We start from the raw sequence: 26,784 nt of genomic DNA, 5'->3' as shown, positions 1-26,784 counted from the left end.
CTATCCTTTTCTTAGTGATGGGCTTGTCCTCATCAATGAGGATGTCTCCCTCTATGTCAATCCAAGCCGAATTGCAGAGGTGGCAAATGAGGTGAGGAAAGGCTAACCTTGCCAAAGTGGAGGACTTGTCAGCCACCTTATAGAGTTCTTGAGGTATAATCTCATGAACTTCCACTTCCTCCCCAATCATGATACTATGGATCATGATGGCCCGGTCTACAGAAACTTCAGACCGGTTGCTAGTAGGAATGATTGAGCGTTGAATGAACTCCAACCATCCTCTAGCTACAGGCTTAAGGTCCAGTCTTCTCAATTGAACCAGCTTGCTGATGAGCAGATAATTTATACGCTTTTTGACATTGTTTTTAGTATGTTTTTAGTAGGATCTAGTTACTTTTAGGGATGTTTTCATTAGTTTTTATGTTAAATTCACATTTCTGGACTTTACTATGAGTTTGTGTGTTTTTTCTGTGATTTCAGGTATTTTCTGGCTGAAATTGAGGGACTTGAGCAGAAATCAGATTCAGAGGTTGAAAAAGGACTGCTGATGCTGTTGGATTCTGACCTCCCTGCACTCAAAGTGGATTTTCTGGAGCTACAGAACTCGAAATGGCGCGCTTCTAATTGCGTTGGAAAGTAGACATCCAGGGCTTTCCAGCAATATATAATAGTTCATACTTTGGCCAAGAATTGACGACGTAAACTGGCGTTCAACGCCAGCCTTCTGCCCAAATCTGGCATCCAGCGCCAGAAAAGGATCCAAAACCAGAGTTGAACGCCCAAACTGGCACAGAAACTGGCGTTCAACTCCACAAATGGCCTCTGCACGTGCAACACTCAAGCCCAAGCCCAAGCACACACCAAGTGGGCCCCGGAAGTGGATTTATGCATCAATTACTTACTCATGTAAACCCTAGTGACTAGTTTATTATAAATAGGACCTTTTACTATTGTATTAGAGATCTTTTGATCATCTTAGGATCTTAGGATCATCTTTGAACGCATTGTTCTTAGATCAAGGGGGATGGCCATCTCGGCCATGCCTGGACCTTCACATATGTATTTTCATACGGTAGAGTTTCTACACTCCATAGATTAAGGTGTGGAGCTCTACTGTTCCTCAAAGATTAATGCAAAGTACTACTGTTTTCTATTCAATTCTTCTTATTTCTCTTCTAAGATATCCATTCGCACCCAAGAACGTGATGAAGGTGATGATTATGTGTGACGCTCATCATCCTTCTCCCTTATGAACGCGTGCCTGACAAACACTTCTGTTCTACATGAATTAAGCTAGAATGAGTATCTCTTAGATCTCCTAACCAGAATCTTCGTGGCGTAAGCTAGAATGATGGCGGCATTCAAGAGAATCCGGAAGGTCTAAACCTTGTCTGTGGTATTCCGAGTAGGATTCAATGATTGAATGACTGTGACGAGCTCCTAACTCGCGATTGCAGGGCGTTAGTGACAGACGCAAAAGGATAGTAAATCCTATTCCAGCATGATCAAGAACCGACAGATGAATAGCCGTGCCGTGATAGGGTGCGTGAGCATATTATTCACTGAGAGGATAAGATGAAGCCATTGACAAGGGTGATGCCTCCAGACGATTAGCCGTGCCGTGACAGGGCATTGGATCATTTTCCCGAGAGATGACCGAAAGTAGCCATTGACAGTGGTGATGTATCACATAAAGCCAGCCATGGAAAGGAGTGAGACTGATTGGATGAAGATAGCAGGAAAGCAGAGGTTCAGAGGAACGAAAAGCATCTCCATTCGCTTATTTGAAATTCCTACCAATGATTTACATAAGTATCTCTATCCCTATTTTATTATATAATATTCGAAAACACCATTATCACTTTATATCTGCCTGACTGAGATTTACAAGGTGACCATAGCTTGCTTCATACCAACAATCTCCGTGGGATTCGACCCTTACTCACGTAAGGTATTACTTGGACGACCCAGTGCACTTGCTGGCTAGTTGTATCGAAGTTGTGACAATTATGAATTAAGATCAAAGCACCAAGCTTTGGAGCCATTACCAGGGATTGTTCGAGCCTGGACATCACAATTTCGTGCACCAAGTTTTTGGCGCCGTTGCCGGGGATTGTTTGAGTTTGGACAACTGACGGTTCATCTTGTTGCTCAGATTGGGTAACTTTCTTTTCGTTTTCTTTTCAAAAAGTTTTCAAAATCTTTCAAAATTTTCTCATTTGTTTTTCGAAAAAAAAAATATAAAAAAAATTGTTTTCAAAAATTTTATTCAAAATTTTTAAGAATGAATTCTAGTGTTTCATGAAGCATGTTGAAGCCTGGCTGGCTGTAAAGCCATGTCTAAATTCTTTTGGACTGAGGCTTCAACTAATCACTTCAATGCATGTAATTCCATATATCACAGCTTGGCTGGCCATTGGCCATGTCTAGTGTTTTGGACTGGAGCTTTCATTGAAAGCTTGGCTGGCTAGTGAGCCATGTCTAATTCCTGGACTGAAGCTTTAGACTAACATGGCAAGATTCCTGGAATTCATATTAAAAATTTTGGAATCCTTAATTTTCTTTTTCAAAGATTATTTTCGAAAAATATAAAATAAAAATACAAAAAAATTAGAAAATCATAAAAATCAAAAATATTTTTTTGTTTCTTGTTTGAGTCTTGAGTCACATTATAAGTTTGGTGTCACTTGCATATGCATTTTACATTTTTCGAAAATCTCATGCATTCATAATGTTCTTCATGATCTTCAAGTTGTTCTTGGTAAGTCTTCTTGTTTGATCTTGATGAATTTTTGTTTTGTGTCTTTTCATGTTTATCATATGCATTCTTGAATTCTTAGTGTCTAAGCATTAAAGAATTCTAAGTTTGGTGTCTTGCATGTTTTCTTTGCATTAAAAATTTTTCAAAATTATGTCTATGATGTTCATCTTGACATTCAAAGTGTTCTTGGTGTTCATCTTGACATTCATAGCATTCTTGCATGCATCACATGTTTTGATCTAAAAATTTCATGCATTGCATAATTTTCATCTTTTTCAAAAAAATTTCAAAAATCGAAAAAATATCTTTCCCTTTTTCTCTCATCAAATTCGAAAATTTGGATTGACTTTTTCAAAATTTTTTAAAATCAAATTGTTTCTCATGAGTCAAATCAAATTTTCAATTTGAAAATCTTATCTTTTTCAAAATCTTTTTCAAAAATCAAATCTTTTTCAAAATTTTTAGTTATTTTCGAAAATTCCAAAAATAGTTTTCAAAAATCCTTTTCTTATTTTTGTATTAAATTTTCGAAAATAACATAAACAATTAATGTTTTGATTCAAAAATTTGAAGTTTGTTACTTACTTGTTAAGAAAGATTCAAACTTTAAGTTCTAGAATCATATCTTGTGATTTCTTATGAATCAAGTCATTAATTGTGATTTTAAAAATCAAATCTTTTTCAAAACTAATTTCTATCATATCTTTTCAAAATATCTTCTTATCTTATCTTTTTCAAAAATATCTTTTCAAAATATCTTTCCTAACCTCCTAACTACTTATCTTTTCAAAATTGGTTTTCAAAATTTGTTTCAACTAACTAACTAACTTTTTGTTTGTTTCTTAACTTTTTCAAAACCACCAAACTAACTCTCTCTCTCAATTTTCGAAAATATCTTCTCCCTTTTTCAAAAATTTCTTTTTAATTAACTAATTATTTTTATTTTTTTTATTTCAAAAAAAATTTCGAAAAAAAAAATAAAAATACTAAATATTTTTCAAAAATCAATTTTCAAAAATCACTAACCCTTTTTCAAAATAATTTTCGAAAATTATCCCTCCCCCATCTCATTCTATTTATTCATTCATATCCTAACATCTCATTTCACCTCTCTTCCATCCTCACAGTTGTGTTTCTTCCATTATATTACATTCTTTGTCTCCCCCTCTTTTCTTCCACTCACAAAGGGATCCCTATACTGTGGTATAAAGGATCTCTATTATTATTATCATTTTTCTGGCCATTCTTCCTTGTCATATGAGCAGGAGCAAGGATAAGAACATTCTTGTGGAAGCAGATCCAGAACCTGAAAGGACTCTGAAGAGAAAATTAAGAGAAGCTAAAATACAACAATCCAGAGATAACCTTTCAGAAATTTTCGAACAGGCAGAGGAGATGGCAGCCGAAAATAATGATAATACAAGGAAGATGCTTGGTGACTTTACTGCACCTAATTCCAATTTACATGGAAGAAGCATCTCCATTCTTGCCATTGGAGCAAACAACTTTGAGCTGAAACCTCAGTTAGTTTCTCTGATGCAGCAGAACTGCAAGTTTCATGGACTTCCATCTGAAGATCCTTTTCAGTTCTTAACTGAATTCTTGCAGATATGTGATACTGTAAAGACTAATGGAATAGATCCTGAAGTCTACAGGCTCATGCTTTTCCCTTTTGCTGTAAGAGACAGAGCTAGATTATGGTTGGATTCTCAACCCAAAGACAGCCTGAACTCTTGGGATAAGCTGGTCACGGCTTTCTTAGCCAAGTACTTTCCTCCTCAAAAGCTGAGCAAGCTTAGAGCTGATGTTCAAACCTTCAGACAGAAAGAAGGTGAATCACTCTATGAAGCTTGGGAAAGATACAAACAGTTGACCAAAAAGTGTCCTTCTGACATGCTTTCAGAATGGACCATCCTGGATATATTCTATGATGGTTTGTCTGAGTTATCTAAGATGTCATTGGATACCTCTGCAGGTGGATCCATTCACCTAAAGAAAACGCCTGCAGAAGCTCAAGAACTCATTGACATGGTTGCTAATAACCAGTTCATGTACACTTCTGAAAGGAATCCTGTAAGTAATGGGACGCCTATGAAGAAGGGAGTTCTTGAAGTTGATACTCTGAATGCCATATTGGCTCAGAACAAAATAGTGACTCAGCAAGTCAATATGATTTCTCAGAGTCTGCATGGAATGCAAGCTGCATCCAACAGTACTCAAGAGGCATCTTCTGAAGAAGAAGCCTATGATCCTGAGAACCCTGCAATAGCAGAGGTGAACTACTTAGGTGAACCTTATGGAAACACCTATAACTCAACATGGAGAAATCATCCAAATTTCTCATGGAAGGATCAAAAGCCCCAACAAGGCTTTAATAATGGTGGAAGAAACAGGTTTAGCAATAGCAAGCCTTTTCCATCATCAACTCAGCAACAGACAGAGAAATCTGAACAAAATGCTTCTAATTTAGCAAGTTTAGTCTCTGATCTATCTAAGGCCATTGTAAGTTTCATGAATGAAACAAGGTCTTCCATTAGAAATCTGGAAGCACAAGTGGGCCAGCTGAGTAAAAGGATCACTGAAATCCCTCCTAGTACTCTCCCAAGCAATACAGAAGAGAACCCAAAAGGAGAGTGCAAGGCCATTGACATAAGCGCCATGACCGAACCTTTGAGGAAAGGAGAGGACGTGAATCCCAAGGAGAAAGACCTCCTGGGACGTCCAGTGATCAATAAGGAGCTTCCCTCTGGGGAACCAAAGGACTCTGAGGCTCATCTAGAGACCATAGAGATTCCATTGAACCTCCTTATGCCCTTCATGAGCTCTGATGAGTATTCCTCTTCTGAAGAGAATGAGGATGTCACTGAAGAGCAAACTGCCAAGTTTCTTGGTGCAATCATGAAGCTGAATGCCAAATTATTTGGCATTGATACTTGGGAAGTTGAACCTCCCTTGTTTATCAATGAACTAAGTGATCTGGATCAACTGACATTGCCTCAGAAGAGACAGGATCCTGGAAAGTTCATAATACCCTGCACCATAGGCACCATGGTCTTTAAGGCTCTGTGTGACCTTGGTTCAGGAATAAACCTCATGCCCCTCTCTGTAATAGAGAAACTGGGAATCTATGGGGTGCAAGCTGCTAAAATCTCATTAGAGATGGCAGACAGCTCAAGAAGACAGGCTTATGGACAAGTAGAAGATGTATTAGTAAAGGTTGAAGGCCTTTACATACCTACTGATTTCATAGTCCTGGATACTGGAAAGGAAGAGGATGAATCCATCATCCTAGGAAGACCTTTCCTGGCCACAGCAAGAGCTGTGATTGATGTTGACAGAGGTGAAATAGTCCTCCAATGGAATGAGGACTCCCTTGTGTTTAAAACTCAAGGATCTCCCTCTGCAACCATGGAGAGGAAGCAGAAAAAGCTTCTCTCCAAGCAGAGCCAACCAGAGCCCCCACAGTCAAACTTTAAGTTTGGTGTTGGGAGGCCACAACCAAACTCTAAGTTTGGTGTTGAACTCCCATATCCAAACTCTAAGTTTGGTGTTGGAGAGTCTCAACAAAGCTCTGCACATCTGTGAGGCTCCATGAGAGCCCTCTGTCAAGCTATTGACATTAAAGAAGCGCTTGTTGGGAGGCAACCCAATGTTTATCTAATTCTTATTTTTATTGTTTTTCATGTTTTCTTAGGTTCATGATCATGTGGAGTCACAAAATAAATAGAAAAATTGAAAACGGAATCAAAAACAGCAGAAGAAAAATCACACCCTGGAGGAGCATCTGTCTGGCGTTCAGCGCCAGAACAGAGCATGGTTCTGGCGCTGAACGCCCAAAATGGGCAGCTTCTGGGCGCTGAACGCCAGAACAGGCATGGTTCTGGCGTTCAACGCCAGAAATGGCACACAGATGGGCGTTGAACGCCCAAAATGGCCACCAACCTGGCGCTGAACGCCCAGAGTTGGGTACAAAGGCATTTTTACATGCCTAATGGGTGCAGGGATGTAATTCCTTGAACACCTCAGGATCTGTGGACCCCACAGGATCCACTCAGGATCTGTGGACCCCACAGGATCCCCACCTACCTCCACTTACTTCTTCTCACCACTCTCTTTCACACAACCTCATAAAACTCCACCTACCTTCAAAATTCAAAACCAATTTCCCACCCAAACCCCCCATATGGCCGAACCTTAACCCCCCCTCCCTTCCCTATATAAAGACCTCCATTCTTCATCAAATTCACACAACACACCCCTCTACACTCCTCTTGGCCGAAACCACATCTCCCTCTCCATCTCCTCCATTTCTTCTTCTTCTTCATCTATTCTTTTGTTTATTGCTCGAGGGCGAGCAATATTCTAAGTTTGGTGTGGTAAAAGCATAGCTTTTTTGTTTTTCCATTACCATTGATGGCACCTAAGACCGGAGAATCCTCTAGAAGAGGGAAAGGGAAGACAAAAGCTTCCACATCCGAGTCATGAGAGATGGAAAGATTCATCTCCAAAGCCCATCAAGACCACTTCTATGATGTTGTGGCCAAGAAGAAGGTGATCCCTGAGGTCCCTTTTAAACTCAAAAGGAATGAGTATCCGGAGATCCGACATGAAATTCAAAGAAGAGGTTGGGAAGTTCTAACAAACCCCATCCAACAAGTCGGCATCTTAATGGTTCAAGAGTTCTATGCCAATGCATGGATCACCAAGAACCATGATCAAAGTAAGAACCCGGATCCAAAGAACTATGTTACAATGGTTCGGGGGAAATACTTAGATTTTAGTCCGGAGAATGTGAGGTTGGCGTTCAACTTGCCATACATGGAAGAGAACGCACGCCCCTACACAAGGAGAGTCAACTTTGATCAAAGGTTGGACCAAGTCCTTACGGACATATGTGTAGAAGGAGCTCAATGGAAGATTGACTCCAAAGGCAAGCCGGTTCAACTAAGAAGATTGGACCTCAAGCCTATAGCTAGAGGATGGTTGGAGTTTATTCAATGCTCAATCATTCCCACTAGCAACCGGTCTGAAGTTACTATAGACCGGGCCATCATGATCCATAGCATCATGATTGGAGAAGAGGTGGAAGTTCATGAGATTATACCTCAAGAACTCTATAAGGTGGCTGACAAGTCCTCCACTATGGCAAGGTTGGCCTTCCCTCACCTCATTTGCCATCTATGTTACTCAGCTGGAGCTTTCATAGAAGGAGATATCCTCATCCAAGAGGACAAGCCCATCACTAAGAAAAAGATGGAGTAAGCAAGAGAGCCCAGTCATGGAGCTCAAGAGGCACAGGAAGCTCATCATCATGAGATCCCGGAGATGCCTCAAATGCACTTTCCTCCACAAAACTACTGGGAGCAAATCAACAACTCCCTAGAAGAATTGAATTCCCATATGGGACAACTAAGGGTGGAACATCAAGAGCACTCCATCATGCTTCATGAAATAAGAGAAGATCAAAAAGCAATGAGGGAGGAGCAACAAAGACAAGGAAGAGACATAGAAGAGCTCAAGGACATCATTAGTTCCTCAAGAAGGAAACGCCACCATCACTAAGGTGGATTCATTCCTTGTTCTTCTTTCTTCTATTTTTCGTTTTCTATGTTATGTGCTTATCTGTGTTTGTGTCTTCATTACATGATCATTAGTAGTAGTAACTATGTCTTAAAGTTATGAATGTCCTATGAATCCATCACCTCTCTTAAATAAAAAAATGTTTTAATTCAAAAGAACAAGAAGTACATGAGTTTCGAATTTATCCTTGAACTTAGTTTAATTATATTGATGTGGTGACAATGCTTCTTGTTTTCTGAATGAATGCTTGAACAGTGCATATGTCTTTCAAAGTTGTTGTTTAAGAATGTTAAATATGTTGGCTCTTGAAAGAATGATGACTAGGAGACATGTTATTTGATAATCTGAAAAATCATAAAAATGATTCTTGAAGCAAGAAAAAGCAGCAAAGAACAAAGCTTGCAGAAAAAAAAAAAAGAAAAAAATAGGCGAAAAAAAAAATAGAAAGAAAAAGAAAAAGCAAGCAGAAAAAGCCAGTAACCCTTAAAACCAAAAGGCAAGGGCAAATAAAAAGGATCCCAAGGCTTTGAGCATCAGTGGATAGGAGGGCCTAAAGGAATAAAATCCTGGTCTAAGCGGCTAAACCAAGCTGTCCCTAACCATGTGCTTGTGGCGTGTAGGTGTCAAGTGAAAACTTGAGACTGAGCGGTTAAAGTCAAGGTCCAAAGCAAAAAAAAAGAGTGTGCTTAAGAACCCTGGACACCTCTAATTGGGGACTTTAGCAAAGCTGAGTCACAATCTGAAAAGGTTCACCCAATTATGTGTCTGTGGCATTTATGTATCCGGTGGTAATACTGAAAAACAAAGTGCTTAGGGCCACGGCCAAGACTCATAAAGAAGCTATGTTCAAGAATCATCATACTAAACTAGGAGAGTCAATAGCACTATTCGAAATCTGAAGTTCCTATAGATGCCAATCATTCTGAACCTCAATGGATAAAGTGAGATGCCAAAACTATTCAAGAGGCAAAAAGCTATAAGTCCCGCTCATATGATTGAAGCTCTGTTTCATTGATAGTTTGGAATTTATAGTATATTCTCTTCTTTTTATCCTATTTGATTTTCAGTTGCTTGGGGACAAGCAATAATTTAAGTTTGGTGTTGTGATGAGCGGATAATTTATACGCTTTTTGACATTGTTTTTAGTATGTTTTTAGTAGGATCTAGTTACTTTTAGGGATGTTTTCATTAGTTTTTATGTTAAATTCACATTTCTGGACTTTACTATGAGTTTGTGTGTTTTTTCTGTGATTTCAGGTATTTTCTGGCTGAAATTGAGGGACTTGAGCAGAAATCAGATTCAGAGGTTGAAAAAGGACTGCTGATGCTGTTGGATTCTGACCTCCCTGCACTCAAAGTGGATTTTCTGGAGCTACAAAACTCGAAATGGCGCGCTTCTAATTGCGTTGGAAAGTAGACATCCAGGGCTTTCCATCAATATATAATAGTTCATACTTTGGCCACGAATTGACGACGTAAACTGGCGTTCAACGCCAGTCTTCTGCCCAAATCTGGCGTCCAGCGCCAGAAAAGGATCCAAAACCAGAGTTGAACGCCCAAACTGGCACAGAAGCTGGCGTTCAACTCCACAAATGGCCTCTGCACGTGCAACACTCAAGCCCAAGCCCAAGCACACACCAAGTGGGCCCCGGAAGTGGATTTATGCATCAATTACTTACTCATGTAAACCCTAGTGACTAGTTTATTATAAATAGGACCTTTTACTATTGTATTAGAGATCTTTTGATCATCTTAGGATCTTAGGATCATCTTTGAACTCATTGTTCTTAGATCAAGGGGGCTGGCCATCTCGGCCATGCCTGGACCTTCACTTATGTATTTTCATACGGTAGAGTTTCTACACTCCATAGATTAAGGTGTGGAGCTCTGCTATTCCTCAAAGATTAATGCAAAGTACTACTGTTTTCTATTCAATTCTTCTTATTTCTCTTCTAAGATATCCATTCGCACCCAAGAACGTGATGAAGGTGATGATTATGTGTGACGCTCATCATCCTTCTCCCTTATGAACGCGTGCCTGACAAACACTTCTGTTCTACATGAATTAAGCTAGAATGAGTATCTCTTAGATCTCCTAACCAGAATCTTCGTGGCGTAAGCTAGAATGATGGCGGCATTCAAGAGAATCCGGAAGGTCTAAACCTTGTCTGTGGTATTCCGAGTAGGATTCAATGATTGAATGACTGTGACGAGCTCCTAACTCGCGATTGCAGGGCGTTAGTGACAGACGCAAAAGGATAGTAAATCCTATTCCAGCATGATCAAGAACCGACAGATGAATAGCAGTGCCGTGATAGGGTGCGTGAGCATATTATTCACTGAGAGGATAAGATGAAGCCATTGACAAGGGTGATGCCTCCAGACGATTAGCCGTGCCGTGACAGGGCATTGGATCATTTTCCCGAGAGATGACCGAAAGTAGCCATTGACAGTGGTGATGTATCACATAAAGCCAGCCATGGAAAGGAGTGAGACTGATTGGATGAAGATAGCAGGAAAGCAGAGGTTCAGAGGAACGAAAAGCATCTCCATTCGCTTATCTGAAATTCCTACCAATGATTTACATAAGTATCTCTATCCCTATTTTATTATATAATATTCGAAAACACCATTATCACTTTATATCTGCCTGACTGAGATTTACAAGGTGACCATAGCTTGCTTCATACCAACAATCTCCGTGGGATTCGACCCTTACTCACGTAAGGTATTACTTGGACGACCCAGTGCACTTGCTGGCTAGTTGTATCGAAGTTGTGACAATTATGAATTAAGATCAAAGCACCAAGCTTTGGAGCCATTACCAGGGATTGTTCGAGCCTGGACATCACAATTTCGTGCACCACTTGCCTCTTGAGTCAACTTTCCATTGAGCTCCTTCTACACATATGTCCATGAGGACTTGGTCTAACCTTTGATCAAAGTTGACCCTTCTAGTGTAGGGGCGTGCATTTTCTTGCATCATTGGAAAGTTGAACACTAACCTTACATTTTCCGGACTGAAGTCTAAGTATTTCTCCCGAACCATGGTAAGCCAATTCTTTGGATTCGGGTTCACACTTTGATCATGGTTCCTAGTGATCCATGCGTTTGCATAGAACTCTTGAACCATTAAGATCCCGACTTGTTGAATGGGGTTGGTGAGAACTTCCCAACCTCTTCTTCGGATTTCATGTCGGATCTCCGGATACTCATTCTTTTTTAGCTTGAAAGGAACCTCATGGATCACTTTCTTCTTGGCCATAACTTCATAGAAGTGGTCTTGATGGACCTTTGAGATGAATCTCTCCATCTCCCATGACTCAGAGGTGGAAGCAATTGCCTTTCCTTTCCTTTTTCTTGAGGTTTCTCTGGCCTTAGGTGCCATTAATGGTTATGGAAAAATAAAAAGCAATGCTTTTACCACACGAAACTTAAAATATTTGCTCGTCCCCGAGCAAAAGAAGAAAGAAATAAGGAGAAGAAGAAAAAATGGAGGAGAGGGAGAGAGGTGTGTATTCAGCCAAGGGGAAGAAGAAAGGGTTTTGTTGTGTGAAAATGAAGAAGGAATGAGGGGTTTATATAGGAGTGGGGGAGGTTTAGGGTTCGGCCATTAGGGTTGGGTTTGGGAGGGAAAAGAATTTGAATTTTGGAGGTAGGTGGGGTTTATGGGGAAGAGTGGATGGATGTGAGTGGTTAAGAGCTGATGGGGAAGAGTGATTGAGGTGATTGGTGAAGGATATTTGGGGAAGAGGGTTATGAAAAGGTGTGAAGAGAGAGAGTTAGGGTAGGTGTGGATCCTGTGGGGTCCACAAATCCTGAGGGGTCAAGGATTTAGCATCCCTGCTCCAATTAGGCATGCAAAACGCCCTTTGTATGCAATATTGGCGTTTAATGCCAGACTGCTGCCTGTTTTTGGCGTTAAACGCCCAAATGTAGGCTGTTTCTGGCGTTTAACGCCACTTCCATGCTCTATTCTGGCGTTAAACGCCAGTCTGGTGCTTGTTTCTGGCGTTTAATGCTAGCTTGATGCTTCTTTCTGGCGTTAAACGCCAGTTTGATGCTTCTTACTGGCGTTTAAATGCCAGTAAGCTCTTCCTCCAGGGTGAGCTGTTTTTAATGCTGTTTTTCATTCTGTTTTTGATTTTTCAGTAGTTTTTGTGACTCCACATGATCATCAACCTAAAAAAAAACATAAAATAACAATAGAAAATAAATAGATATAATTAAATAACATTGGGTTGCCTCCCAACAAGCGCTTCTTTAATGTCAATAGCTTGACAGTGAGCTCTCATGGAACCTCACAGAAGTTCGAAGCATTGTTGGGACCTCCCAACACCAAACTTAGAGTTTGAATGTGGGGGTTCAATACCAAACTTAGAGTTTGGTTGTGGCCTCCCAACACCAAACTTAGAGTTTGACTGTGGGGGCTTTGGTTGACTCTGCAGTGAGAGAAGCTTTTCATGCTTACTCTCCATGGTTACAGAAGGAGATCCTTGAGTCTTAAATACAAGGTAGTCCTCATTCAGTAGAAGGACAAATTCTCCTCTATACACATCAATCACAGCTATTGCTGTTGCTAGGAAGGGTCTTCCAAGGATGATGGATTCATTTTCATCCTTCCCAATGTCTAGGATTATGAAATCAGCAGGGATGTAAAGGCCTTCAACCTTTACTAACACGTCCTCTACTAGTCCATAAGCCTATTTTCTTGAGTTGTCTGCCATCTCTAATGAGATTCTGGCAGCTTGCACCTCAAAGATCCCAAGTTTCTCCATTACAGAGAGTGGCATAAGGTTAATGCCTGACCCCAGGTCACACAGAGCCTTCTCAAAGGTCATGGTGCCTCTGTTACAGGGAATTAGGAATTTACCAAGATCCTGTTTCTTTTGAGGTAGAGTTTGCTGAACCAAGGCATTTAGTTCCTTGATGAGCAATGGAGGTTCATCCTGCCAAGTCTCATTACCAAATAATTTGGCATTCAGCTTCATGATTGCTCCTAAATATTGAGCAACTTGCTCTTCAGCAATGTCTTCATCTTCTTCAGAAGATGAATAGTCATCAGAGCTCATGAATGGTAAAAGGAGGTTCAATGGAATCTCTATGGTCTCTAGATGAGCCTCAGATTCCTTTGGTTTCTCAAAGGGAAACTCCTTATTTGTCAGTGAACATCCCAGGAGGTCTTCCTCACTAGGATTCACGTCCTCCTCCTCCTCTTTGGGTTCGGCCACACCAAGCAAGGTAATGGCCTTGCACTCTCTTTTTGGATTCTCTTCTGTATTGCTTGGGAGAGTACTAGGAAGGGTTTCAGTGACTCTTTTACTCAGCTGGCCCACTTGTGCCTACAAATTTCTAATGGAGGACCTTGTTTCATTCATGAAACTTAAAGTGGCCTTAGATAGATCAGAGACTATATTTGCTAAGCTAGATGGATTCTGCTCAGAATTCTCTGTCTGTTGCTAAGTGGATGATGAAAAAGGCTTGTTATTACTAAACCTATTTCTTCCACCATTATTAAAGCCTTGTTGAGGCTTTTGTTGATCCTTCCATGAGAAATATGGATGATTTCTCCATGAGGGATTATAGGTATTTCCATAGGGTTCCCCATGTAATTTACCTCTTCTATTGCAGGGTTCTCAGGATCATAAGCTTCTTTTTCAGAAGATGCCTCTTGAGTACTGTTGGATGCAGCTTGTAATCCATTCAGACTCTGAGAAATCATATTGACTTGCTGAGTCAATATTTTATTCTGAGCCAATATGGCATTCAGAGTATCAATTTCAAGAACTCCTGATGTTAAGATTTTTGCCAGTAAAAAATGTCATAAAAATAGTCGCGTTGTAGATATAGTCTCTAAACCGACAAAAATCCCTTCGTACAAACGTTTTGGTTGTCACAAATAATAAACCCCTTTGAAATTGATAACTGAGTATTCAAACCTCGGGTCGTCTTCTCAAGGAATTGCAGGGAGGTATGTTCTTATTATTGGTTATGAGGATTGTAAATTGGGGGTTTTGGATGTAAGGAAGCAGTATTTTGCACAAAAAGAATAAAATAGTAATAATAAAATAACTCTTGGCAAGGTATGAAGACTGGAGGTCCTATCCCAGTTATCCTTATCAATTGTAATGAGAATTGGATTTTTCTCCCACTTTTTTAACCTCTAACTATGAAGGTAAGTTAAGTGGATGAATTAATTCTTGAAGAATTCTGATTCTCAATCAACAATGAGTTTGATAACTCAAGAGTCACCAATTATTTAACCAAAGCCAAAAGGAGGAGAAATTCTACTTGAATGAAAATAATTTAGATAAATTGAGAACTTTAATAAATTAAAGAAAGCAATCATAAGTCTGGAATACCTCAATTAACTCTAATAAAGACATCAAATGTAACATGAAAGAGTTCATAAATTAAATTGGAAAAATAAATAAAAATAAAGAACCTGGGATTGAGAGTCACTCCTAAAACTAAGAGAAATCCTAAATCCTAATCCTAAGAGAGAGGAGAGAACCTCTCTCTCTAAAAACTACATCTACTCCTAAAATTATGAATTATGAGAGCCTCCTCATGAATGGATGCATTCCCCCACTTTATAGCCTCTAATCTGTGTTTTCTGGGCCGCAAACTGGGTCAAAAATAGTCCAGAATTCGCTGGTTTCGAATTTTGCCACGCTGGTTTTTCGTCACTACGATGCGGCCGCATGGATCACGTGGTCGCGTCGCCTAGCGTCAGGGAAACAATATCGTATTATATATCAAATCGAAGCCCCGGACGTTAGCTTTCCAACGCAACTGAAACCGCGTCGTTTGGACCTCTGTAGCTAAAGTTATAGCCGTTTGAGTGCGAAGAGGTCAGGCTGGACAGCTTAGCAATTTCTCCAACTTCTTGTATTCCTTCCACTTTTGCATGCTTCCTTTCCATCCTCCAAGCCATTCCTGCCCTATAATCTCTGAAAACACTTAACACACATATCAAGGCATCTAATGGTAATAAGAGAGGATTAATAATAAGCAAATATAAGATCAAAGAAGCATGTTTTCAATCAAAACACATAATTAGGAAGGAAATATAAAACCATACAAATAGTATGAATAAGTGGGTAAAGAGTTAATAAAAACCACTCAATTGAGTACAAGATAAACCATAAAATAGTGGTTTATCAACTCCCTTCCTCTGAGGCGTCCCATTACTCACAGGATTCCTTTTAGAAGTGTACATGAACTGGTTATTTGCAACCGTGTCAATGAGTTCCTGAGCTTCTGCAGGTGTTTTCTTTAGGTGAATGGATCCAACTGCAGAATGGTCCAATGACATCTTTGATAATTCAGACAGACCATCATAGAATATATCCAGGATGGTCTATTCTGAAAGCATGTCAGAAGGACACTTTTTGGTCAGTTGCTTATATCTCTCCCAAGCTTCATAGAGGGATTCACCTTCTTTCTGTTTGAAGGTTTGAACATCCACTCTAAACTTGCTAAGCTTTTGAGAAGGAAAGAACTTGGCTAAGAAAGTCGTGACCAGCTTATCCCAAGAGTTTAGGCTATCTTTAGGTTGAGAGTCCAACCATATTCTAGCTCTGTTTCTTACAGCAAATGGGAAAAGCATAAGCCTGTAGACCTCGGGATCAACTCCATTGGTCTTAACAGTATCACAGATTTACAAGAATTCAGTTAAGAACTGAAAAGGATCTTCTAATGGAAGTCCATGAAACTTGCAGTTCTGTTGCATCAGAGAAACTAATTCAGGCTTTAGCTCAAAATTATTTGCTCCAATGGCAGGGATTGAGATGCTTCTTCCATGTAAATTGGAATTTGGTGCAGTAAAGTCACCAAGCATCTTCCTTGCATTGTTATTATTTTCAGCCATGTCTCCTTCTTTTTCGAAAATTTCTATCAGATTTTCTCCAGAGAGTTGTGCTTTAGCTTCCCTTAGCTTTCTATTCAGAGTCCTTTCAGGTTAAGGATCAGCTTCAACAAGAATGTTCTTATCCTTGTTCCTGCTCATATGAAAAAGAAGAGAACACAAAAGAAAATATGAAATCATCTATGTCACAGTATAGAGATTCCTTATATGAGTATAAGAAGAGAAGGATGGAAGAAAGAAAAGATAAGAATTCGAAAATAAAATAAAATAAAAATATTTTTGTCTTTAATTTAAAATTAAAGTAAAAATTCGAAAATTAAAAAGACAAATAAAATTAAATCAAATTAAAATTTAAAACAAATAGTTAATTAAAAAGGAATTTTAAAAAAGAGGGGAGGGATTTTCGAAAATAAGAGAGAGAAAACTAGTTAGGTAGTTTTGAAAAAGATAAGAATTAAACAAGATAAGATTAATTGAAAAAAAGATTTGAAAATCAATTTTGAAAAGATAAGAAGTTAGAAAATATTTTGAAATTAATTTTGAAAAAGATGTGATTGACATTTATTTTGAAAAAGATTTGAAAAAGAAATTTAAAAAGGTTTGATTTTGAAAATTAAAGTTGGTTACTTGACTAACAAGAAACAAAAATATATGATTTTAAAATTTAAAGATTGAACCTTTCTTACTAGGCAAGTAACAAACTTAAAATTTTTGAATCAATCACATTAATTATTAGCATTAATTTCGAAAATATGAAATAGAAATAAGAAAAAGATTTTGAAAATAAATTTTGAAAATTTCGAAATTATGAAAGAAAAAATGAAAAAGATTTGATTTTTGAAAAAGATTTGAAAAAGATAGAATTTTTGAATTGAAAATTTGATTTGACTCATAAAAAACAACTAAATTTTTAAAACTTTTGACTAAATCAAATCAAATTTTTGAAAATTATGAGTGAAATAAGGGAAAGATATTTTTTTATTTTTGAATTTTTAATGAAGAAAGTGGAAAACACAAAAAAGACACAAGTCATAAAAAATATGAATCAAAACAAGAAAGATATGCAAGAACACTTTGAATGTCAAGATGAATACCAAGAACTTATTTTTGAAAATTTTTAAGAAAAGAAAAACATGGAAGACACCAAACTAAAAAATTTTTAATGTTGAGACACTAACAAATTGAAAATTCATATGGAAAACAAGAAAAGACACAAAACATAAAAATACAAAGATCAAACAAGGAAATTCATCAAGAACAACTTGAAGATCATGAAGAACACATGATGAATTTTCGAAATTAAAAAAAATAAAAAATAAAAAAAATTATAAAAGCATGCAATTGACACCAAACTTAAGAATTGGCACTAGACTCAAACAAGTAACATAAAATTATTTTGATTTTTATGATTTTATTAAATTTTTTTTGTAATTTTTTGAAAATTAATTTTGGAAAAATGAAAAAGAAAATTTTTTTGTATTTTTTTCGAAAATAAGAAATAAAAAGCGTAAAAATAAAATAAAATTACCTAATCTGAGCAACAAGATGAACCGTCAGTTGTCCAAACTCGAGCAATCCCCGGCAACAGCACCAAAAACTTGGTATGCAAAATCGTTTTTGTTCATTCCTTGGTAACGGCGTCAAAAACTTAATACGCACATTCATAATCTTAGTTCCTTGTCACAACTTCGCACAACTAACCAGCAAGTGCACTGGGTCGTCCAAGTAATAAACCATATGTGAGTAAGGGTCGATCCCACGGAGATTGTCGGCTTGAAGCAAGCTATGGTCACCTTGTAAATCTCAGTCAGGCGGATTCAAATGGTTATGGTGAATTGATAATTAAAATATAATTAAAATATAAAATAGGATAGAAATACTTATGTAATTCATTGGTGAGAATTTCAGATAAGCGTATAGAGATGCTTTTGTTCCTCCTGAATCTCTGCTTCCTGCTGTCTTCATCCAATTATTCCTACTCCTTTCCATGGCAAGCTGTATGTTGGGCATCACCATTGTCAATGGCTACATCCCGTCTTCTCAGTGAAAATGGTCCAAAATGCGCTGTCACCGCACGGCTAATCATCTGTCGGTTCTCAATCATACTGGAATAGGATTCAGTAATCCTTTTGCGTCTGTCACTACGCCCAACACTCGCGAGTTTGAAGCTCGTCACAGCCATCCCTTCCCAGATCCTACTCGGAACACCACAGACAAGGTTTAGACTTTCCGAATCTCAAGAATAGTCGCCAATAATTCTAGCCTATACCACAAAGACTCTGATCTCACGATCAGGAGGCTAAGAGATACACATTCAAGCTTGTTTGCATGTAGAACGGAAGTGGTTGTCAGGCACGCATTTATAGGTGAGAATGGTGATGAGCGTCACATAATCATCACATTCATCATGTTCTTGTGTGCGAATGAATATCTTAGAGAAGAAATAGGCTTGAATTGCATAGAAAAACAATAGTACTTTGCATTAATTCATGAGGAACAGCAGAGCTCCACACATTAATCTATGGTGTGTAGAAACTCAACCATTGAAACTACATAAGAATAAGGTCCAGGCATGGCCGAATGGCCAGCGTCCATGATCTAAGAACTAAACGTCTAGAGATGTAAATACAATAGTAAAAAGTCCTATTTATACTAAACTAGTTACTAGGGTTTACAGAGATAAGTAGATGATGCAGAAATCCACTTCGGGGCCCACTTGGTGTGTGCTTGGACTGAGCATTGAGCTTTCATTTGTAGAGACTCTTTTTGGAGTTAAATGCCAGTTTGTAACCTGTTTCTGGCGTTTAACTCTGCTTTGCAACCTGTTTATGGCGTTTAACTCTAGAATAGGGCAGAAAGCTGGCGTTGAACGCCAGTTTGTGTCATCTAAACTCGGGAAAAGTATGGACTATTATATATTTCTGGAAAGCCCTGGATGTCTACTTTCCAACGCAATTAAGAGCACGCCATTTGGACTCCTATAGCTCCAGAAAAGTCACTTTGAGTGCAGGGAGGTCAGAATCCAACAACATCTACAGTCCTTCTTCAGTCTCTGAATCTGATTTTTGCTCAAATCGCTCAATTTCAGCCAGAAATTACCTAAAATCACAGAAAAACACACAAACTCATAGTAAAATCCAGAAATGTACCTTTTATTTAAAAACTAATAAAAATATACTAAAAACTAACTAAATCATACTAAAAACTATGTAAAAACAATGCCAAAAAGTGCATAAATTATCCGCTCATCACAAATCAAAGAGAAGAAGAAATTCAATATCATTAATCCATCAAGTACAACAGATCTCCCTCTCTCAATGAGAGGTAATTTAGCTACTCATAGCTTAGAGAAAAGTACAAGAGATGGAAGAGATGATGTGAAAAAGTAAATCTTGCAATACTTCAACAAAGCTACAACCCAACAACTCCTTTCTGAGTACTTTCAGGGGTTATTTATACTTCTTCTAGCACTAGAATAAAGAAAATACAAAAGAGAAAAGAAAATTACAATTGGAGGGAAAAGAAAACTAAACAAACGTGACCTTCCAGCCTGGCGTGTGATAGGCATTTAAGTGGCATGCCACGCCCAGCCTCCAATTTGGATTGGCGCGCCACGCCCAGTTCTTCAAGTGGCACGCCCAGTTCACACTTTTGCAATTCCGCACAACTAACCAGCAAGTGCACTGGGTCGTCCAAGTAATACCTTATGTGAGTAAGGGTCGATCCCACGGAGATTGTCAACTTGAAGCAAGCTATGGTTATCTTGTAACTCTTAGTCAAGATATCACTAATTCTAAGATTTAATTGTGAAAAGTAAAAGAACATGAAATAAATACTTGTTTTGCAGTAATGGAGAACAGGTTGAGGTTTTGGAGATGCTCTATCTTCTGAATCTCTGCTTTCCTACTGTCTTCTTCTTCATGCACGCAAGGCTCCTTCCATGGCAAGCTGTATGTTGGTGGATCACCGTTGTCAATGGCTACCATCTATCCTCTCTGTGGAAATGGTCCAAATGCGTTGTCACCGCACGGCTAATCATCTGTTGGTTCTCACTCATGTTGGAATAGGATCCATTGATCCTTTTGCGTCTGTCACTACGCCCAGCACTCGTGAGTTTGAAGCTTGTCACAGTCATCCCTTCCCAGATCCTACTTGGAATACCACAGACAAGGTTTAGACTTTCCGGATCTCAGGAATGCACTACAAGAAAAACACCCATTCAGGTACACTTGAAAAGTGTAGCCAAAAGTGAAAAAAATGATGCCTTAGGCTACAGCTATGCTTTTTGGGCTACGGCTACGCTTTTTGGGGTGATTCCTATTCGGCCGTTGCCTATTCTCAAAGGCTACGCTTTTCTGCACCAAAGGCTACGCTTTTGGCGTTTGGAAATAGGCTACGCTTTTTAAGTGATGCTGTCCAGGATCAAAGGCTACGCTTTTCAGCTTTCATTTTTTCAGAATAGGCTACGCTTTTCAACGCTACTGCATCACTTGTAAAGCGTAGCTACATTGTATACCATAGCTACTTTTTATAAGTGTAGCTTTAGGTCCCTCTTTTTTTTTTTTTGTATACTATAGCTACTGTATATAAGTGTAGCCTTAGGTCCCTCATTGTTTTTTTTTTCTATATATATATATATATATATATATATATATATTCTAATAATTTTTTTTAAAACCTAATATTTAGTAATATGATTATATATATAATCCTATTTTTTTAATTAAATTGGTCAAAAATTATAAAATAAAAATAAATACATAATAATACCATACAATATTCTTTAAATAATAAAAATTATCCTTTAACAAAATATATTTATAATGAACTAAAAATATTGAGATGATCATAAATGAGTATTCATACATCTCACACTAAATTAAATATACCCATATCAAAATATACACTAGACCACTTAGAATTTACTACTAATAAACTATAAAAAACTAAAATATTGTATTCTACATAAGTATCTTCTAATAAAAGTTATTAATCTTCTGATAGAAGAGAAAAAAATAAATTGATGCCAAATAGAGCACCTAACATCTGCGACTGAATTGAACATATATTGAAGCAAATTCTTGGCTTCTCCCATTGAGCGCAACTGATTCCGGCGTCCTCTATTCGTAAAGGCCCGCTCTCATTTTTTTGCCTCGGAAAGCTGAGAAGTCATTGCCACAAGTTAATTAGATGATATGCTTAACATGCCTTCAAAGAAAAGAGTGCAGGTGTCTCCATATGTCAGCGATCATTAGTGACATAGTAGTAAAGTTAACTTACCAACTTGACACATAGTGATATCTTTCAAGAACTAAATTGAAAGTATTGAATCTTTAATCAGTTTAATGAACCATATCGACTTATGTGTGATTTTTGATAATCCAATTTTAATATTATCTCGTGAATCAAGTCACGTGAGACCAAATAGGTTAATTGACACTACTTACCAATACCTTCAATGATAGTTTTTCATCACTTAGAATAGGCAATTTGCTTCCGAAAACTAGTTTTGATACATCAGGTGCCTTTGATGACCTGCATTATTATCCAACAACTCATATATTTTGTCACTTTCTCCTAATAAAGGAAGAAATAAATATGAATGATGATGATTCATTAGTTAATAGTACCTAGTTTCATCAACACAGAAGGAAGTAGAAGTAGAAGTAGTAATAGTTGTAGTAGTTGAGGTTCCATTTACATAATTTGAAAGACAGAAATAAATTGGTGTTAGTTCAGAAAGTTGGTCATTTGCAATAGCCAAAATGCCAAATGGTCCAAAAAATATGTCCAACTGAACAACAAAAAATAAATAAATAAATAAAAATCAGGAAAATGTAAAGTAAAACCATGATTACTGTGAGATACAAGTTGTAACAATGCAACCAATAACTATGGAAAAATCCTGTGTTGCAGGGCCAATGTGTAATGGCACTACTGTGCCAGGTTTAACCAATAATTCCTTAAATTCATCACTGCTAAGTCTCAAGCTCTCTATTTCTTCCACTGGCCATTGAAGCAAATTAGTTCCAGTCTTCTTGTCATACAATACTGTTCACGAAATAGTCTGATTCCAGCAGCCAAAACACAAACATTTGTGGATTAGAGATTCTTACTAATTAAAGTAATTTACCCATCAATATATAAGATCAAATTACAATGTGTCAAACTTTTAAAGTTGACTCTTTGTGCTACTAAAGTACTTGTTTTCTATTTTCTTTCTTTTCCTTTTGAATTCAGGCATTATCATATTGAAATTGGTACAGTAGGTCAGTAGCACATGTTTGAAAGTGCCATTTGAAACTTGAAGTAGATTCACAAAAACCAGGACTGAGAATTATTAGATAAACATTACCAATCAAGAACACATAACACAACATAAGGAACCAAAAAAAGATAAACATTACCAGACACTTAACATCGATAACACGACATAAGATCTTCGACAGAAGATCGTATTTGAGAGAGAGAGAGAGAGAGAGAGACTACCTGGCACCAGGGAAAAGAGGAGGAAGAGAGAACAGTTCAGCCATTATAGCACCCATTGCCCACATGTCTAAATGAGTGACATAAAATTCAGTAAATAAAATGGTACTTATCATCACTCCAAACAGTATTAATTTGATCATTATCGCTGTTTAAAGCATATACTTACCAACTTTGGAGCTATACAGATAAGATTGAAGTAGCACTTCAGGAGCACGATACCTAACAGAAGCCAGCGTACAACTTATAAACTGCACAATACACAACTGAAAAAATTACATACAAAAGTTGAAAGCACTTACCACCGTGTGGAGACATACTCAGTGTAGGGTGGTTGTGAACTGATCTCACGTGCTAGGCCAAAATCAGAATAGACCATAGTATAAATCTCCATTTGCTGCACAATAACAACTTCATTAAAATGTCAACCTAAATGATTCATAATTGATAGACAAAGCTAGGTAATTCTTGAGAAGTTTGAAAAAAAAAAGCTAACATACTCAAAAAGCATGTTCTCTATTTTATCATATAGCACATTTAACAAAGGATTCGGATGCAATGATAAACGTACCAGGCTTCAGATAACGGTGGAAGTATCCCCACTGGTGCATATAAGCAAGACCTTGGAAAACTTGAAAACACCAATTCCTAACTTCACCCTCAGAAAACATCTTCTCCCTGTCTTTCATAAGTTGGTATAGGTTGCATTCCTAAATCACCCAAAAAATTGAAACATCAATTACTGGACTTTGCACAAGATGATGCAGACCACATCTAATGAAGAACTGGCCACCCACCATGTACTCAAAAACAAAGTACAGAATGTCACTTTCTCGAATAACTTCCTTTAGCTTCACAATATTTGGGTGGTTCATTTTTCTTAGTGACTGCAAACCAAGAGAAATTGAAGTAAGTTATAAACAGAAAATAAAAAGCCATATAGCGATAATGTTAGTCTTCACAGCAGTGGCCATGGTTGCAGCAAAACATAATATTCAAATTGGATAGGAATTAAAAGCAATTACAACCCTGGGGATTCAAGATAAAGCAAGGACTAGAATTAAAATCAGAATATGGAAACCATAGCGGTGATAAAACAGAGCATACAAATTCAATCTAATCGATGGCAGCAGCGGTGGCGGAGCAGGACGGCATGAGAGCAGACCTCGCCCTTCTCCCCCTTGTCGCGTTTCTGCTCCTCTGTCTTCCGTGCATCTCTCATGATTTCCACTCTCCTCTGCCCTAATCAGCGTTGACTGTGTCTGTGGTGATGAAGACTTCGGCGGTTACCATGAAGTGCGGCGGCGCGTCGGTGGCCATGGAAGCACCGCGACAACAAGGCGTCACCTCCCTCCTGCGCGACGCTCCTCCTGATTCTCCCTCTCTTAGGCACGACTCTTCCTCTCCAAACGACGCGATGGCAGTGACAGCACCAAGTCCCGCGGCGAGATGGCGACGCGGCGAGACACGAGCGGCGGGCTCCAGGCCGGCGGTGGCGGCTCGCGAGGACGACGACAACGAAGCGGCGATGGCCAGTGGCGCCGGCGCAACCTTCCTCTTCTCTTCTTCCCCCTCGGTTCTCTCTTTCTCTCCGCTATCCCTTTTCCCTCTTTTCCTTTTACTGCTGCTGTGTCTTAGGTTGAATTAGGAAGAAAGGAAAACTGCTGCTGTGTATTGATCAGAGAAGGGAAACATTGGCGGTGGCTAGGTTAGAAGGGGTTAGGGCTTTTTGGGGATTAATTTAAGAATTAGGGTATAATTTGGGACAAAAGTGAAATTAAAAATTTTGGGTAAATTGGGGTTTGGTCAATTTTAATAAAATTAAAGTATATTATAAAAAATTAAAATCTAATTTGCTCTTTTAAAATTATTTTAAAAATACTACTTAATTATCAATTTACTAATTAGTTTTTAATCAAATATTCTAATTTTAAAATTAGAAATATAATTTATTTTTTGTTTATAAAAATTAAAGTATTAAATTCCAAAATCTCAATTATTTAACTAAATCGTATAAAATTCTTATTCTTTTATAACTGTTAAGTTGTAAAATTTAAATATATAAAATTATTCAATAATTATAAGATTAAGTAAAATTTTCAATTTAATTATCAAAACTTGATTTAATTACTTTTAATAAAATAATTTCTAAAAATAAAATTTTTAATGAATATATAAGTTGAAATTAACTCATAGTAATATTTTTCGAAAATTTTGGATCTTACATCTTTTTTGATGGTGAGAGGGTTCCTGAAGGCTACTAAGTGTGAGTTTTGAAGGGACAAAAATTTGACTAAGTGTGTGAGTTTGCTTTTGAGAAAGTGAGGAAAAAAAGTTATCAAGTGTAAGCTTTTGGCTTTAGATACATTAGGCATCACTTTTAAAGTGCACCCAAAACTTAATAAATAGGCTACCCTTTAAAAGCACTCTCTTTAATACAAAAAGTGAACTCATAGATATCAATATACGGCTACGCTTTATAAGTGATTTCTATAATACCTAAGGCTACACTTTTTAAATGATGCCAGAATTGTGTTTCCTTTTCTCTTATAAAAAGGCAACACTGAGAAAAGCGTAGCCTATTCTATGAATAGGCTACGCTTTTCAAATGTAGCTTAAAAAAAGTGTGGCTGAATGGGTATTTTTCTTGTAGTGATGGCCGCCAATAATTCTAGCCTATACCATGAAGGTTCTAATCTTATATTAGAAACCCAAGAGATATGCACTCAAGCTATTGCAGATAGAAGGGAGGTGGTTGTCAGGCACGCGTTCATAGGTGAGAATAATGATGAGTGTCACAGATCATCACATTCATCAAGTTGAAGTGCGAGTGAATATCTTAGAATAGAAACAAGAGTGATAGAATGGAAAACAGTAGTAATTGCATTAATTCATTGAGACACAGCAGAGCTCCTCACCCCCAACCATGGGGTTTAGATACTCATGGCATAGAGAATACAATATGAAACGTGCAAAGTGTCATGAGGTGTGTAAATACAATAGCAAAAGGTCATATTTATTGAAAACTAGTAGCCTAGGGTTTACAAAAATGAGTAAATGATGCAGAATCCACTTCTGGGCCCACTTGGTGTGTGCTTGGGCTGAGCATTGAAGCTTTCACATGTAGAGACTTTTCTTGGAGTTAAACGCCAGCTTTTGTGCCAGTTTGGGCGTTTAACTCCAGCTTTTATGTCAGTTTTGGCGTTTTGACGCCAGAATTTTTATGCTGACTTGGAACGCCGGTTTGGGCCATCAAATCTCGGGCAAAGTATAAACTATTATATATTGCTGGAAAGCCCAGGATGTCTACATTTTAACGCAATTGAGAGCGCGCCATTTGGGCTTCTGTAGCTCCAGAAAATCTACTTTGAGTGCAGAGAGGTCAGAATCCAATAGCATCTGCAGTCCTTTTTCAGCCTCTGAATCAGATTTTTGCTCAGGTCCCTCAATTTCAGGCAGAAAATACCTGAAATCATAGAAAAACACACAAACTCATAGTAAAGTCCAGAAATGTGATTTTTGAATAAAAACTAATAAAACATAATAAAAACTAACTAAAATATACTAAAAATATACTAAAAATAATGCCAAAAAGCGTATAAATTATCCGCTCATCACAACACCAAACATAAATTGTTGCTTGTCCCCAAGCAACTGAAAATCAAATAGGATAAAAAGAAGAGAATATACTATAAATTCCAAATTATCAATGAAACTTAGCTCCAATTAGATGAGTGGGACTAGTAGGTTTTTGCCTCTGAACAGTTTTGGCATCTCACTTTATCCCTTGAAGTTTAGAATGATTGGCATCTATAGGAACTCAGAATTTAGATAGTGTTATTGATTCTCCTAGTTTAGTATTGTTGATTCTTGAACACAGCTACTTTATGAGTCTTGGCCGTGACCCTAAGCATTTTATTTTCCAGTATTACCACCGGATACATAAATGCCACAGACACATAACTGGGTGAACCTTTTCAGATTGTGACTCAGCTTTGCTAGAGTCCCCAATTAGAGGTGTCCAGAGCTCTTAAGCACACTCTTTTTGCTTTGGACCACGACTTTAACCACTCAGTCTCAAGTTTTT

At 37.8% G+C, this 26,784-nt stretch overlaps 1 protein-coding gene and 1 non-coding gene across 2 annotated transcripts; one reads left to right on the top strand and one right to left on the bottom strand.

Moving 5' to 3' along the window:
• Positions 1–15,717: 15,717 nt before the first annotated feature.
• On the top strand, positions 15,718–15,821 carry LOC112787285 (small nucleolar RNA R71). Its single transcript, XR_003194706.1, has one exon. It is a non-coding gene; the product is annotated as a small nucleolar RNA R71 (small nucleolar RNA).
• Positions 15,822–22,006: 6,185 nt separating this feature from the next.
• On the bottom strand, positions 22,007–23,475 carry LOC112786838 (cyclin-dependent kinase F-4). Its single transcript, XM_025830212.3, has 5 exons — positions 23,269–23,475; positions 23,000–23,094; positions 22,867–22,919; positions 22,701–22,767; positions 22,007–22,278 (listed from the first exon to the last, which is right to left on the bottom strand). The coding sequence occupies exons 2-5, from the start codon at positions 23,089–23,091 to the stop codon at positions 22,206–22,208; spliced, it is 285 nt and encodes a 94-aa protein (XP_025685997.1). The 5' UTR covers positions 23,092–23,094; positions 23,269–23,475; the 3' UTR covers positions 22,007–22,205.
• Between the last annotated feature and the right edge of the window lie 3,309 nt (positions 23,476–26,784).

The sequence above is a fragment of the Arachis hypogaea genome, chromosome 20 (assembly GCF_003086295.3).
Source record: "Arachis hypogaea cultivar Tifrunner chromosome 20, arahy.Tifrunner.gnm2.J5K5, whole genome shotgun sequence".
NCBI classification, from domain to species: Eukaryota; Viridiplantae; Streptophyta; class Magnoliopsida; order Fabales; family Fabaceae; genus Arachis; species Arachis hypogaea.
Note: the sequence above shows the minus strand (reverse complement) of the source record. Positions and strands in the feature narration are given on the sequence as shown.